The 16,160-nt window shown below is 42.2% G+C and overlaps 1 protein-coding gene across 1 annotated transcript in view; it reads right to left on the bottom strand.

Annotated features, from left to right (window-relative positions):
- SLC3A1 (solute carrier family 3 member 1) overlaps window positions 1–16,160 on the bottom strand; it is a 44,013-nt gene that overhangs the window by 5,646 nt on the left and 22,207 nt on the right. The window contains exons 6-8 of the mRNA XM_061625415.1: window positions 15,737–15,861; window positions 12,557–12,755; window positions 9,583–9,729 (exon numbers count right to left, since the gene is read on the bottom strand). Of these exons, the coding sequence (XP_061481399.1) occupies window positions 9,583–9,729; window positions 12,557–12,755; window positions 15,737–15,861 (471 nt within the window). The remainder of the gene's footprint in view (window positions 1–9,582; window positions 9,730–12,556; window positions 12,756–15,736; window positions 15,862–16,160) is intronic.

Raw genomic sequence — 16,160 nt, 5'->3', positions numbered from 1 at the left:
AAGGCTGAGGGGTGACATGATTACACTTTTTAAGTACCTGAAGGGCTGTCACATAGAGGAGGGTACAGATTTGTTCTCTGCTGCCCCAGAGGGTAGGACTAGGTCTAATGGTTTTAAGTTGCAGGAGCATAGATTCAGATTGGACATTAGAAGGAACTTCTTGACAGTAAGGGCAGTTCGGCAATGGAACCGACTGCCTAGGGAGGTGGTGGGATCCCCTTCGCTGGATGTCTTCAAGCAGAGGCTGGACAGCTATCTGCGGGAGATGCTCTAGCTGTGGATTTCCTGCTGTGAGCAGGGGGTTGGACTCGATGGCCTACAAGGCCCCTTCCAACTGTATGATTCTATGATTCTGAACACACAATCTGGATCCTCCTGTTTGTCAGTAAAAAGACTAGTTGATCTCCTTGTCAATTAACACCTAGCCACTTCCATCTCCTTGCTTCCCAAAGAGGTTACGAATGCTTTCCTTGCTATGTCCTCCAAACCTGCAACTGTGCTCATTGGCTGTGCCAGGCAACCTGTCAATCAAAGCCACCTGCCTGCAAAGACTATAAATATTGAATATTGTGCCTATAATACTTTGTTTCCATCTCTTACCATTGCAAGATGCTGCATGCCACACTCTACGTTTGGGTGACCTTGCCTGTGTGAGTAACACACTATCCCCAACAGTCTTCCATAGGTTACCTAGAGCTTTGATACTTGTTCATTTTCTTAAACTGTGAGCCAAGATTGACAGTTGGCCAGGCCACCAACCTGCAAGTCACCTGACATCACAGTGATGTCAGGTGATCCATTTTTTCCATGCATTCAGCTGATTGTTGAGGTTTGTAAAGCGCTGTGTACAGAACTATACAGGCCCCAATGATCAGCTGATGGTCGAGGCTTGCATAGCTCCATGTAAGGCACTTGAAAGCCCTGGTGATCAGCTGGTTATCATACTGGGGTCTTTTCCCTTTATAGTCTAATTCTTAATAAAACCTTTCTTAAATTTGACTTCCGGGAAGGGTGACTTCGCTTGTGCCTGCTTTTGAGACGGGCTCCCGCCTCAGAAGAAGCTTTTTCAGATATAAATCAGTCAGAACATTTTTTTTTCTGACTGATGAAATTTCTCCCGGGCAGGGAGAAACGTAGAGATCAACCTCAAAAGCCTGTTTTTGTTGGGAGGACTGGATTTCATTAATTTATGAGAAAAGGTCCAGCCAGCAATGCCGGACGGACTTCCGAACAAGCTCTATCTGATTAATGCGACACGTTTATCTTTTCTTCAAAGAGAAAACGGACTAACAGGCAAGCACCCTTCTTTCTATCTTTTTTTTTACTTGGTTTAAATTGTTGCAGCAAAAAGAGATTTGTCAAATGAATCAGCTTTAAAGAACTTCTGGGTGAGCTATAACTCTTCTCTGTTATTCACGAAATTAACAGCTTATCTCTGCTTCTATTGCAAAAAGCTGTCCTGGAAGTGCATTCTAAAGATATAAACAGAAGAGGGATTTCTATTCCGAGGAGAAAAAAATAAAAAATATGAACTTTGGAACATTATATTGTCTGGGACTATTCTCTTTTTGGTCTATTTTATTTTGACGAATCTGCTTCTTCACGACGCCACTAACTGTTTTGATGCTGGGAACTAAATTTGTTTTGTATTCTTGAACATAGAGAGATAAGGCAGGCTGCTCTGTTTATACTGTGATGTCATCAAGCCTGGAATATTAACCCAATTGTTGCTGAAATAAGAAGTGGTTCTTCTTTATTTTTGTTTTGTTTTCGTGGTTTTAAAAATGGCAATCAAGAAAGTGGCTGAGAATCTGGAAGTAATTATGTTTCAGAAAATAATGGATGAGATTGAGATAACGAAACAAACCCTGCGACAGGGCAGTAAGGAGCTGAAAATTGAACTGAGCAAAATGACGCAGGAGCTTAAAGAAATAGGGGATCCTGTGAGAGAGGAGAATGAGATCAGAGATGAGAAAAGAAAAAATAAAGGGAAGATACAAGCCCTGGAGATTGGAACAAATGTGGAATTGGAAAAAGATCTGGAGTTTATGGATATTAGAAATAAAATCTACTGTTTGGAATTTAACGTTATCTCTGAAGAAATTAATGAAGATATCAGAGATAAAGTTATCAATGGCTTGGATAATTTTCTGGACTGGAATGACGTGATGGAGCTTGATATGGAGAAAATCTATGGAATTAACTGCAGCCATGTGACAATGGAAAAACTCTCAAGAGATGAGCCAGTGCATTTTGTAAAAAAGAAGAACAGAGATATGACTTTACAACAATATTTCAGCAACTTATTCAGAATCGATGGCAAGAAAATATTTGGGATAGAGGAAATTCCCATCAGACTCTTATTATATGACTATGGCTATGACAGCAAGATTATTATGGAATACTGATAATGGAAGATTGGACACTGAAATTACTGGACTTAACAGGACTATTGAAGATGGAAGATGGAATTAATATGGATAATGGAATAATGGCTATTGAAATTATTGGACCTAACAGATTTTGATGAGATGGATTAATCGATATGTTTATTTGGACTATGGTTATGACAATAAGATTATTATTATTATTAACGAGATGGGTTAATCGACATGTTTATTTGGAGAAAAATTGATAGATATATTTCTTAAAGAATTGAAACCTCTGTTTGACTTTTTGTGGAAAGAATAAAGTAATGTTTATGAGATTTGATGATTAATTAAGATAACTACTGGAGAAAAGTGATTTTATAATATAATTTAAGAGACAGGATTGTTATATATTGTAGACCTATAACTGATCTGCGACAAATGGGAAGTCAACATTTTATTTTTTTGTTTAATCATTTTTGTTTTGTTTTGTTTTTTGTCTTTGAATGTTTTATGATTTTGTTTTGTTTGTTTTATGAAAATTTGAATAAAAATTATTGTAAAAAAATAAAAATAAAACCTTTCTTAAATTTGACTTTAAAGTGCATTCTGGGACAGGCTCAAGGAATTCTGTTCCTCTTATATCCCTAGACTGTGTGTTATGTGCCTTCCAAGTTTATTACAACTAATGGTGACCCTATGAATCAGCGACCTTCAATAGCATCTGTTGTAAACCAACCTGTTCAGATCTTGTAAGTTCAAGTCTGTGGCTTCCTTTATGGAATCAATCTATCTCTTGTTTGGTCTTCCTCTTTTTCTACTCCCTTCTGTTTTTCCCAGCATTATTGTCTTTTCTAGTGAATCATGTCTTACTATGTATCCAAAGAGTGATAACATCAGTTTCATCATTTTAGTTTCTAGTGATAATACTGGTTTAATTTGTTCTAACATCCAACTATTTGTCATTTTCATAGTCCATGGTATCTGCAACGCTCTCCTCCAACACCACATTTCAAATGAGTTGATTTTTTATGATCTCTGGTGCCTCTTCCCTTTCTAAATCCAGCTTGTACATCTGGCATTTCTCGCTGCATATATGGTAAGAGCCTTTGTTGTAGAATCTTGAGCATTACTTTACTTGCATGGGATATCGATATTAAGGCGATGGTTCAATAGTTACTGCATTCTCTGGGATCCCCTTTCTTTGGAATTGGGATGTATATTGAACACTTCCAGTCTATGGGCCATTTTACTTTCCATATTTGTTGACAATTTTTTGGCAAATTGTGGACAGATTCAGTCTCAGTAACTTGTAGCAACTCTGTTGGTATGCCATCTGTTCCTGGTGATTTGTTTCTTCAAAGTATTTTAAGAGCAGCTTCCTCCTCACATTCTAAAATTTCTGGTTCTTCATCATACAGTTTGTGAATGAATGTCATCCTTGAATCGTTTTTATATAATATAATATATAATTACTTCCATCTTCTTTTTATTTTATCTGGGTCAGTCAGTGTGTTTATTTATTTATTTATATTTATTAATTAAACTTATATACCGCCCGACTAGCAATAGCTCTCTGGGCGGTGAACATCAAAAAAATACAATAAAATTACACAATCTCATAAAACGAAGTATATAAAAACTGTACAAACTGAAATCAGATTACAACAATTTAAAATTAAATTAACTTAAATTAAAATGCCTCAGAGAAGAGGAAGGTTTTAACTTGGCGCCGAAAAGATGATAGTGTCGGCGCCAAGCACACCTCCTCGGGGAGACTATTCCATAATTCGGGGGCCACCACTGAGAAGGCCCTAGATCTTGTCACCACCCTCCGGGCCTCCCTATGGGTCGGGACCCGGAGGAGGGCCTTCGTAGTAGACCGTAGTGAACAGGCGGGTTCATATCGGGAGAGGCGTTCCAACAGATATCGTGGTCCCGCACCGTATAAGGCTTTATAGGTTAGTACCAACACTTTGAATCTTGCCCGGAAGCATATGGGAAGCCAGTGCAGGCGAGCCAGAACAGGTGTTATATGCTCAGACCGCTTGGTTCTTGTTAGCAGTCTGGCCGCCGCATTTTGCACTAACTGTAGCTTCCGAACCGTCTTCAAAGGTAGCCCTACGTAAAGCGTGTTGCAGTAGTCCAGACGCGAGGTTACCAGAGCATGTACCATTGATGTGAGGTCTTCCTTACTCAGATAGGGACGTAGTTGGGCTACCAACCGAAGTTGGTAGAACCCATTCCGGGCCACCGAGGCTACATGAGCCTCGAGTGAGAGGGAAGAGTCTAAAACGACTCCCAGACTACGAACCTGCTCCTTTAGGGGGAGTGTAACCCCATCCAGGACAGGGTATATATCCACCATCCGATCAGAGAAACCATCCACCAACAGCATCTCAGTCTTATCAGGATTGAGTCTCAGTTTGTTAGTTCTCATCCAGTCCATTGTTGCGGCCAGGCAACAGTTCAGCACATCGACCGCCTCACCTGAAGAAGATGAGAAGGAGAAGTAGAGCTGTGTGTCATCAGCGTACTGATGACAACGCACTCCAAAACTCCTGATGACCGCACCCAGCGGCTTCATATAGATGTTCAAAAGCATGGGAGACAAAACTGAACCCTGCGGGACCCCACATTGGAGGACCCACGGTGTCGAGCAATGTTCCCCAAGCACTATCTTCTGGAGACGACCCGCTAAGTAGGAGCAGAACCACTGCCAAGCAGTGCCTCCGACTCCCAACTCCGCAAGCCTCTCCAGAAGGATACCATGGTCGATGGTATCAAAAGCCGCTGAGAGATCAAGGAGAATCAGCAGAGTTACACTCCCTCTGTCTCTCTCCTGACATAGGTCATCAAACAGGGCGACCAAGGCCGTCTCAGTGCCGAAACCAGGCCTGAAACCCGATTGAAATGGATCTAGATAATCGGTTTCATCCAATAGCGCCTGGAGCTGGTCAGCAACCACTCGTTCCAAGATCTTGCCCAGGAATGGAACATTTGCCACTGGTCTGTAGCTGCTGAAATCCTCTGGGTCCAAGGAAGGTTTTTTCAGGAGTGGTCTCACCGCCGCCTCTTTCAGACAGCCAGGGACCACTCCCTCTCGTAAAGAGGCATTAATCACTTCCTTGGCCCAGCCAACTGTTCCATCCCTGCTAGCTTTTATTAGCCAAGAGGGGCAAGGATCCAGTACCGAAGTGGTTGCACGAACCTGTCCAAGCACCTTGTCCACGTCCTCGAACTGAACCAACTGAAACTCATCCAACAAAACATGACGAGACTGTGCTCCGGACACCTCATTAGGATTAACTGCTATTAAGTGGGAGTCTAGGTCCCGGCGAATGCAGAAGATCTTATGCTGGAAGTGCTCAGCAAACTCATTACAGCGGGCCACCGATGTATCCACCATGTCCTGTAGGCCTGGATGGAGTAGGCCTCAAACCACTCTAAAAAGCTCCGCTGGGTGGGAAAGAGATGACTGAATAGTGGCAGCGAAATGTTGTTTTTTCGCCACCCTTACCGCTCCTACATACAGCTTGGTAGAAGCACGAACCAGCTCATAATTGCATTCGTCGGGAGTTCGTCTCCATCTCCGCTCAAGCCGCCTCCTATCTTGTTTCGTCGCTCTCAGCTCTGGAGTATACCAAGGAGCTGTATGAGCTCTACAGAGGAGAGGGCGCGCAGGAGCGATCGTGTCAACAGCCCGGGTCATCTCTGCATTCCACAGATTAGCCAGAGCTTCGACAGGAGCGCCAGTCCTATCAGCCGGAAAATCCCCCAGAGCCCTTTGAAAACCTTCAGGATTCATTAGTCTCCGGGGGCGGACCAATTTAATAGGTCCCCCACCCTTGCAGAGGGGAAAGGCCACTGAGAGTCTAAACTTCAGGAAGCAGTGATCTGTCCATGACAACGGGAGAGATGTAAAACTCCCCACATCCAGATTACTATCCCCATGTCCAGTAGCAAAGATAAGGTCACGAGTATGCCCCGATGTATGTGTTGGGCCACTAACATGTTGGGACAGCCCCATGGTTGTCATGGCGGCCATGAAGTCCTCAGCTGCCCCAGACAAAGTAGCCTTGGCATGGATGTTGACATCCCCCAGTACTAAAAGTCTGGGGGATCTCAACAGTACCTCTGAGACCACTTCCGTCAGCTCAGTTAGGGAAGCCATTGGGCAGCAAGGTGGGCGGTACACCAAAAGGATTCCCAGTCTGTCCCTCTGGCCCAGCACAAGGTGCAAACACTCCAGACCAGTAACTGCATGGACATGGTGCTTGGTGAGTGAGACGGAACTCTTATAGACCACAGCAACCCCGCCTCCCCGACCCTCAGATCTACCATGATGCTGAACCAGATACCCCGGTGGGCAGAGCTGGGAGAGACTAACTCCTCCCTGTTCGCCCACCCAGGTCTCGGTTATGCATGCCAGATCGGCTGCCTCGTCCATAATCAAATCATGGACGAGGGCGGTTTTATTATGTACCGATCTGGCATTGAAAAGCATCGTTCCCCTGTTGATTATTCAACATCCCTACTCTTGGTTTAGATTTCCCTTTAATTTCTCTAATCTTTTGGAATAGGGCTTTTTGCTACCTTTTTTATTATTCTCTTCTATTTCTATACAATAGCTATTGTAATAGTTCTCTTTGTCCCTGCATACTAGTTTCTATATTATTTCATTTAGGGTTCTAACTGTGTTTCTATCTCCTTTTGCTTTTGCTTTCCTTTTCTCTTTAACCATTTTAAGAATTTCGTCAGTCATCCACTGTGGTTTTTTTCTCTTTTTAATTCGAGGTATTATCTTTTTACATTCTTTCCTGATAATGACTCTGACTTCACTCCATAGTTCTTCTGGTTTTCTGTCAACTAAGTTTAAAGCCTCAAATCTGTTCCTTATTTGATCTTTATATTCTTCTGGGATGTTATTTAAATTGTATTTTGGCATTATGAGTGCTTTGTTGTTCTTCTTTAGCTTTACTCTGATTTTTTATATGACCAGTTCATGATCTGTACTGCAGTCTGCTCCTGATCTTCTTTTCGCAGAAACTTCTCCTTCTTCTGCTATCAATTATATAATCAATTTCATTCCTATACTGACCATTTGGTGATGTCCATGTGTACAGTCATCTCTTTGGTTGCTCAAAAAATGTGTTTGCAAGAAACAAATTATTGGCGTCCCAGAATTCAATAAGACTTTCTCCTGCTTCATTTCTATCCCCTAAGCCCCATTTCCCCACAATTTCTAGTTCTTCTCTGTTCCCTACTTTTGCGTTCCAGTCTCCCATGATTATCAGAACATCCTGTTTTGGTGTGTGATCAATTTCTTCCTGTACTTCCACGAAAATCTCTCCAATTCCTCTTCTGTGTTTGCCATTGGAGCATCGACTTGGATGATGGTTATGTTGATATGTTTTCCATTTAATCTCATTGAAATCACTCACTCAGACCTTGCGTTATTGTTCCTAACAGTTTTTGCTACAACACTTCTCACTACTAGAGCAAGCCCATTTCTTCTTAATTTCTCATTTCCTGTATAAAATACTTTGTAGCTGTCCGATTGAAAATGTCCCATTCCCATCCATTTTAATTCACTCATGCCAAGTATTGTAATGTTGATGTGTTCTATTTCTTGCTTGACAATTTCTAACTTTCCCTGGTTCACCTTTCTCACATTCCATGTTCCTATTGTGTACATCACAACTCCGGACTCTCCTTTTGCACCTATGCACATCAGCCTCTGAGTTTCCATTTGGCTTTGACTCAGCTGCTTCATTAGTCACAGCACTACTCATACTTGTCCATTGTTCTTTCACAGTAGCTCGTTGAGTGCCTTCTGACCTAGGGGTCTCATCTTCCAGCACTATCTTGTGTTGCATTTTGGATATTCTGTTCGTAAGGCGTTCATGACAAAAGGTATTCAGGGTGGTTTACCATTGCCTTCCTCTGAGTCTGGATGCATCTTAGTCTGGTGTCTCAGCTTTGACCATTCTGCCTTGGGTGCCCCTGCTAAGAGTCTAGCTTCTTGGTCTAGACTCCTGAAGGCATTGCTCTCAGCTTCTTCGACACTCTCAAACCCCCTCACCACGTTAAGGTGTGAATCCTAGAGGGGATCCCTAAACTATGGGCTTCATATTACCTATCCATGCCTTAGGAGAAGAGGAAAGCAAGTGGTTCCTGATCCTGCGGAGTCAGGAGGTAGCTCATTGGTTGCTACCTCACCCAGGCAGTTAAGTGGCTCTGTTGCTCTGATATTATTTCCTGTTAGAAGGAAAAAAAGAGGAAAGTGGTGGTGGCTTTACAAATGCACCCCTTGCTCCTTGAATGCAGATAACTGCCATATTTTTTGTATACTGGCACCAGATATTAGAGGAGATAAAGAAGACCACAGGATATACAATTCAAATATACAAGCTTATAGTATTATTTGGGTATATTGAGGAAGCAGTGATGAAGGAAGATCAAGAAATGATTAATCATTTACTTAGTGCAGCATGAATGACCATCGCTCAGACATGGACAAAGCCAGGAGTACTTAAAAGAAAAGCATGGTTGAGTAAGGTTTGGGATATTGCCCAAATGATTAAATTTACAAATATGATTAGGGTTAGGAAGGGGAGACAAAGTGACAATACTTTTATTGAAAAATTGAGTTTGTTTGTTTCCTATTAGAATGAGAGAACGCAGGATGAAGTAAACTCTTATAAGCTATTGCGGGAAATATAATTCAAAGAATGTTAGGGGGAAACGTCTTTGTATTTATACTGTTTATCCTGTTAAGTGTGCATAATTGTAGCAATATTTTTACTTATTCATGTCTTTATATGTATACATATTCTATAGTTTTGTTATGTATATGAATCTATATATCAGAAAGCAGAGGCAACTGATGGCTCCATGTCAGTGGGGCAGTGGAATCCATTCCAGGTTTTAGCCTGAGCTTTCAAGGAGCTGTCCAAGAAACCCAGCGCAGATTCCACTGCCTCACTGACATGGAGCCACCAGCTGCCACTGTCAGAGTGTGTGTGAGAGAATTTTCCTTTATATTTAAGCCATTTTTAAAAAAAATAAAGCACCCTTTTCATGATTGTCCTCCCTCATAAGGCAATCATGGGAAAGGCCTGCATTACAGCCCACCCTTTTGGTACAAAGTTTTGATCTCCTCAGAAGCATGGTTGTTGTAGGGGATGGAATTTAAGAATTTTTAACTCACTGTTTCTGATGTGGAATCTTCCATCCCTATTTCTTCGCCATAATATGTGGTAGTTGTTCCCGGAAGCGTTAAAAGAAGCATGTTGATAACATTTATGTATTCCTTCCCAATCCGAGAGGAAATTCGAGCACTGTTGGGGTCTCCGACCTAACAGAAAAGTATTTCATTTTATTAACAGAATGAAAAAGGTATAAAAGTCACATAGACCAGAGATGGTAGAGAACCTTTTTCATCCCAAGGGCCACTTTCCTTCATGGGCAACTTTCTGGAGGCCACATGCCAATGGTTTTGTTGTTGTTGTTATGTGCCTTCAAGTCAATTACGACTTATGGCGACCCTATGAATCTGCAACCTCCAATAGCATCTGTCATGGACCACCCTGTTCAGATCCTGTAAGTTCTGGTCTGTGGCTTCCTTTATGGAATGAATCCATCTCTTGTTTGGCCTTCCTCTTTTTTTACTCCCTTCTGGTAGATGGCTTTAAAAGAGGGTTAGCAAAATTCATGGAGGATACAGTTATCAGTGGCTATTAGCCACAGTGGCTATGTTCTACACCCATTGTCCGAGGCAGTATGCCTTTGAATTAGAGTTGCCAGGTCAGAAGCATCCCAAAGCCTGAGATTTCAGGAGCAGGCCCTAGTGATGTTATGGGGCAGGTTATAGTGATGTCATGGGGATGGGCCACAATGATGTCACAAGGGTGCGCCCTAGTGATGTCATTAAGCATGATACATTAAGCATCAACTACAGTTGCTTGGAGCATACAATTCAAACGAAAACATTTCTCTGGTTGGAAATTAAGATAGAAATCTTAGCTAAAAGATGGAGCCTGGGTAGGGAACACTTAATCTAGCCTAATTGTTTCTGGCAAGAAGGATTTAAGTGCCTTCAAGCCAGGCCAGTCACCAGAAGGCCATTGTAGGAAGAAAGGAGCCTAGTGTTGTGCAGATGTTAGATAGGAGCACTCAGGAGTAAAGATGGATCCCCCTGAAGGCTGCAATTCTAAACACACTTACTAAGCCCCATAGAACTCAACAGGACTTACTTCTGAGTAGATATAGTTTGGATTGTGCTGTTGGTAAAGCTTGACTAGGGATCCTCTGCAAAGACATCCATATCCAAGCAGGGTTGGCAACCCCCTGCCTGGAATGCCCTACTCGTACCTTTCACCATGGCTGCTCCAAACTTCTTTACAGATTTGACCCTTCACTTCAGAAAGAGGTCTGAGAAATGAATAAGAGTAAGAAGATTCTCTACCCTTTTCTATCTACCTTGTGGGCTGCTATAAACTCACTTTGACAGCCAACCCAGGTTGCTGCAAGCATGCATCTCTGCCATCAACCAAGATGCAGATGGAGGCTTCAGCCCCTTAGGAAAACCTCAGCCGCCATCTTGGCTAATGGCAGTCCTGTGTGTGCAGCCTGCACAGCTGCAAAAGACAGGACAGATAGGTAGGTGGAGCCAGTGAATGGGCGGGCAGAAGCAGCTCCTTGCCTGCGATCCATGGTAGCTATTCTGCCACGGATCGCAGAAAAGGAGCGCTACTCCTCCCCCACCCTATCGAGAGGCCCCACAGGGGCCTCTGTGGCTCCAGGGGCCCTTGGCCAGGGCCCAGCCTGACCGCCCTTTGGGACCGGCCCTGTTCCCATCTTTGGTGTAGACCATATCCTGCTCTTACTTATAGCAGTATGCAGCTAATGGCTGTTTCAGCTAATGAATTTTGTCCTTCAAGTGAGCATTGTTTTTAAAAATGGTCTGTATTATAAGTACTTGCTTAGATTATAGCCCTATGGAAATGTCTTGTTTATATAGGTTTTTTTTATATTGAGTGAGTGCTTACATGCCTTTTAATCACAGCACTCAATATTTGCAATAAAACTGGTATCGTATTGCTTTCTTCTAAAAGAGATTTTCCTCCATGCAGAGGAGAAGGAATAAATTGTTCTGAGGTCACTAAATACAAAGGAATGGTCTTCTCAGTGAAGCCTAATTATCAAAGTTTAAAAACCCGCATGCAACAATATATTAAATTTAGACAGCAGGATACCTAATTTTATTACACAAAGAGACAAAAAGGAACACAAGCAGACAAATGCAGTGTCATAACTCTGAAAATGTAAAAACATCAAAATAAGAACATAAGAAGAACCGGGCCAATGGCCCATCTTGTTCAGCATCCTGCTCTCACAGTTGCCGAGCAGATGCCTATGGGAAGCCCACAAGAAGGGCCTGAGTGCAAGAGCACTCTCCCCTCCTGCAGTTTCTAAAGATCCAGTGTTAAGGTATCTTTCTTCTCACCTGATGTATTCTCACCCACCCGTAGCTCCATAATTTTGAGGATTGTGTCCATTTTCTCTCTGACTCGGAGTGACTCATTCAGAGCCTTCATTTTTTTAAACCTGGGAATATTTTTCAATATTTTCTCAATTTTTTAAAAAATTCACAGCACTGCTCTAATCTAGAACTGCTCACATCATTGACAGTTTCTGATATGATGTTCTCTCTCCACCACCTCCACCCCCATCATGTTGTTTTAATTTCTTGGGCCCCAGTCCACATCTTGCCACCACTTCCTGCCCCTTCCCCCATTATCTGCCAGCTCAGATGGCTGCCTCACTCTGTCAAATGGTAGGGCCAGTCTTGTGCAATATCACTTTTGAAGTTTGGGGAGGGGGTTTAAAAGGACCCTTATTTGGCAAAGGCTGCTGTTTAACCCCCTCCCAGCCACAAAGCTCTCTGGGTATTCTTAGCCCAGTCACTATTTCTTGGCCATACTCTTACCTCCCAAACACTTGTGAACATAAAAAGGAATAACCACCCCATCTATAATACTATGAGATCTTTGAAGGTAAGACAAGATACCAATATTATTAAATAAATAAAATGTGTTGATTCTTTGGCCACTGACAGATGTTATAAAAGGTTGTGTTGCAAGCTATAAGACAGCCAGAAGCCTTCAAGGCCAGAAGCTTACCGCCCAGTTTGGCCATTTCCCTTGCGGCATATTCTTCATCCACAAAGCCACAACTTCAAAAATACCATTTCCTGAGATTTCTTTCATGTTCATGAGGTATAGGTTAAAGGGGAAATCTGCTTCTTGAATAAAAGATGTCCCATAATACATCATGGTTCTCTCAATGTTGTCGTGGTCATTTGCCTCTGTGCCCATAAATCTTCAAAAGAAAACATATGTTCAGTTTTCTTACAAAATTGGAATTCGTTTGATACAGCAAAAGAAGAAACAGAAAACCCACAACAGACATTTGTCATAGAACATTGGTTCGTTATCTAATTCCCTTTGTGTTCTAGTAAATATATACAATTTACATTGCAAAGTACTTTCACGGCAGGTACTAACAGTGCATTGTAACAGTTAATAGGTTGAATCTGACCAATGGAGTTAGGCCTCTGGGATGTTCCTGCAGGTAGAAGGAGGGGTGGCAATCATTACCAAATCCACCTTCAACCCTGTGTCCCCTAAAAAGCAGCTTCAGAAAGTTGGTGGACCCTCTGTAAGAGTGTGGAAAGTGGTCCTACAGGCAGAAGGAGTGACTGGCAAAGACTGCCTCTTTCCCTTGCCCTGCTGTCCTCCACTAGGAGCCTCTGCTGGGTTGAGGTCCCTTCCATGAAAGGAATGAGCATCCGGATCCAGTGGTACAGTTAGATCGTTTTAGACTCTGGACTAGAGATGGGGGAGAACTATGATTCAGTTCACATTTAAAGCTGAATTTATCAAATTCGCCCTTTCTGAAACAATATGAGAACCGCAACACAGCCGTCCTTCAAAATTCACACTTATCCTCATTTTGTGATGCACTTCTCCAGCCAAGCAAAGTTTACAAAAATGCATGTTAGGGGAAAGCGTACACAAAATGAATATATTGGGCTCCTGCTGGGAGGAAGGGCGGGATATAAGTTAAATAATAAATAAATAAAATAAAATAAATAGATATATTGGTGAAAATAACATACAAAAATGCATTGCATTAGGATAAATTGCTTGCAAAAATGTGTACATACGTCAAAACCACATAGAAAAATGTGTTTAGTATGAGAAATTTTCAGCAAAATGCTGAATAATTTTATGAGGATTTTTTTTAAAAACCACAAATTACTGCAGAAACGTGGAGAATGGAATTTAAGATTATATAAATGAGAAACTAAGAGAACCAAAACTGACAGATCCTTCTATCCCTACTCTGGAGCATTAAGGGGGTTCCTCTCTTTAGATGGCAATAATTTCACCTGCTTCTAAATGTAAATCAGCTGCATTTGCGAGATCGTCTTCATTCTGCTGAGTCAGGCACTGGATGTCTCCCCCAAAGTCTTCCTTTAATGGCACCACTGTCTGGATTCAGTGAATCACATCTATTTAAAAGAACTCTTAAGGCATTTCCTCTGTTTGTGGTGAAATACCACTCTCCCACACCTTTATTTTTCTGTTCTGAAAAATGTACAGTCCCCTTGCCCAGAATCATAATTTATGGTGTTAGAGCCCATTTCAAAGAGCAAATAACTGAAGGGAAACCTTGGCCAACAAACAATGGAGTTCTATAATGTCACTTAGGACCAGGCCTCTGAAACCATACCAAGCACAATAGGCCTCTCAAGAGTTTAGTTTGAAGGGGTCGACTGCAATATACTCTGAACATCAAAAAGGCTTGGCAACCTGATATAATTCTGCAAGGAGTCCAAAGCCTCATATGGGTAAACAAGGGTCAGAAGTTTCTGGCTATTCTTATCAAAACACAGCTGTTGCTGAGAAATGTCATTCCAGTTCTAGGGGCATCAGTTAGGATTATCTTGTCAACAGTAATGCAATATTGACTATTATCAAGTCCTACGTCAAAAATTAAGAATCTGTTGCAACTAGAGACTGAACTGTAATGGGAAATGATTAAAATAAGTGACTGGATACTTACATGAACACATGTTAATTGTATGGTTTTGTATGACCAGCTGATCATTCACTTGTATCAGGGTTGACTTACCTTTGGCCCACCTGATGTTGTTGGACTCCTGCTCCCATCAGCCCCAGTCAGCATAGCCAGGGGTCAAAGATTATGGGAATCGTCCAACAACATCTAGAAGGCCAATGGTTAGATATCCTTGACCTAATGCTGAAGCTGGAATATTTTCTATTCCCTTTTCTGCATAGACCACAAGTTGGCTGCTTAATACATATCTACCCTACTACATGCAGCCTTCAAGAGAGGCATCCCTACCCAGTCTCTGTGGCAGGAGTGAGGAACCTGTGGTGCTCCATATGATGCTGAACTACAACTCCCATCATCCCTCACTACTGACCATGCAGCTGAGGCAGATGGAAGCTGGTATCCAACAACACCTGGAGGGCCACAGGTTCCCCACCTCTGCTCTATAATACTTATTTGTTGCTTAAAATATGTATTTAAAATAATGCCAAGGTGATGTACAATTAAACAATTTACTACAAAACAACAATTTGACATACAATAAAACCAATCCAATAAAAACAACATATCAAAATGATAGTAGCCAGAAATCATGCAAGTGGCATCAGAGGCCATGGAAAGCTTGAGTAAACAGATATGTTTTTAAGAGCCTGTGAAAGCTCACCACAGTAGCAGGAGGCCCTCCTCCAAGTTGTCACAAGATGAACTTCTGCAGGCCACAATGGTGGCTGGTGCCCATTGGTGCTGGTAAGGAGGCAGGCAGAGAGGCCAACAGTAGGCGGAGCCAGAGCCAATGATAGCCAGATCCAACTAATTATAGTTTTGCCCCCATCCTCTGCTCTGATGGCAAAAGGCAAAACTGAGATTAAGGAGAAAGCAGATGACAACCAGATGACAGCCAGTGCCACCCCCTTAACAGGCAATTTGAGATTGGTTGAGGGCAGGCTGAGGTTGATGGGGCAGCAACTCATTTGCCCTAATATGCCAGCCTCTGCTGTCAGGCCATGGCATTACTAATAGGGCCTCCTCTGAAGATCTGAGTGAATGTACAAGTCTATATCGAAGAAGGCATTCTTCAGATTGTTCCAGTGAGTTTCTGTGGCATAAAGGGAGTGTTTGCTCTTACCTACTAACAATTTCAGACTGTTTCGTAGGAAAAAGCTGTGACTTTTAACATCCTACAAAATGGCTCGTAGATTAAGATGTCATGTTATTGTTACCTGTATCTACCAGGCTCGCTGCTAAACTTATCCATGGTGTGCCGAAAACTGCGCACTATATCGTGCATGCCAACCTGGGTGGTGGTATAGTCGTGATACAGTTCAGAATAGGCTGTGATGCTATCCTGGAAGAACAATAGGATATTTGACATTAGTCCGCTGACTAATTGCAATTTCTAGTCCCCTCCAGAGACAGACATCTGAGACAATGGCTGCAATCGAGAATGTCCCTCTCAGAAGGCGTCTTTATCCCTCCACACTTCGTTTTCATCTCCTCCAAGTTTAAAAAAAGCTAGAATGGACATATCAGACTACTTCTGGTCTGTGTCTTTTTTACCACCATTCACTCGTAAGTCCATTCTGTTAAATTTCTGCATTAATTGCCTGTATCTGGTGGTGCAGGGGACTGGAAGGGGAAGGGGAA

This window comes from Rhineura floridana, chromosome 4, assembly GCF_030035675.1.
Source record: "Rhineura floridana isolate rRhiFlo1 chromosome 4, rRhiFlo1.hap2, whole genome shotgun sequence".
NCBI lineage: Eukaryota > Metazoa > Chordata > Lepidosauria > Squamata > Rhineuridae > Rhineura > Rhineura floridana.
This window is presented reverse-complemented; position numbering and strand designations above follow the sequence as displayed.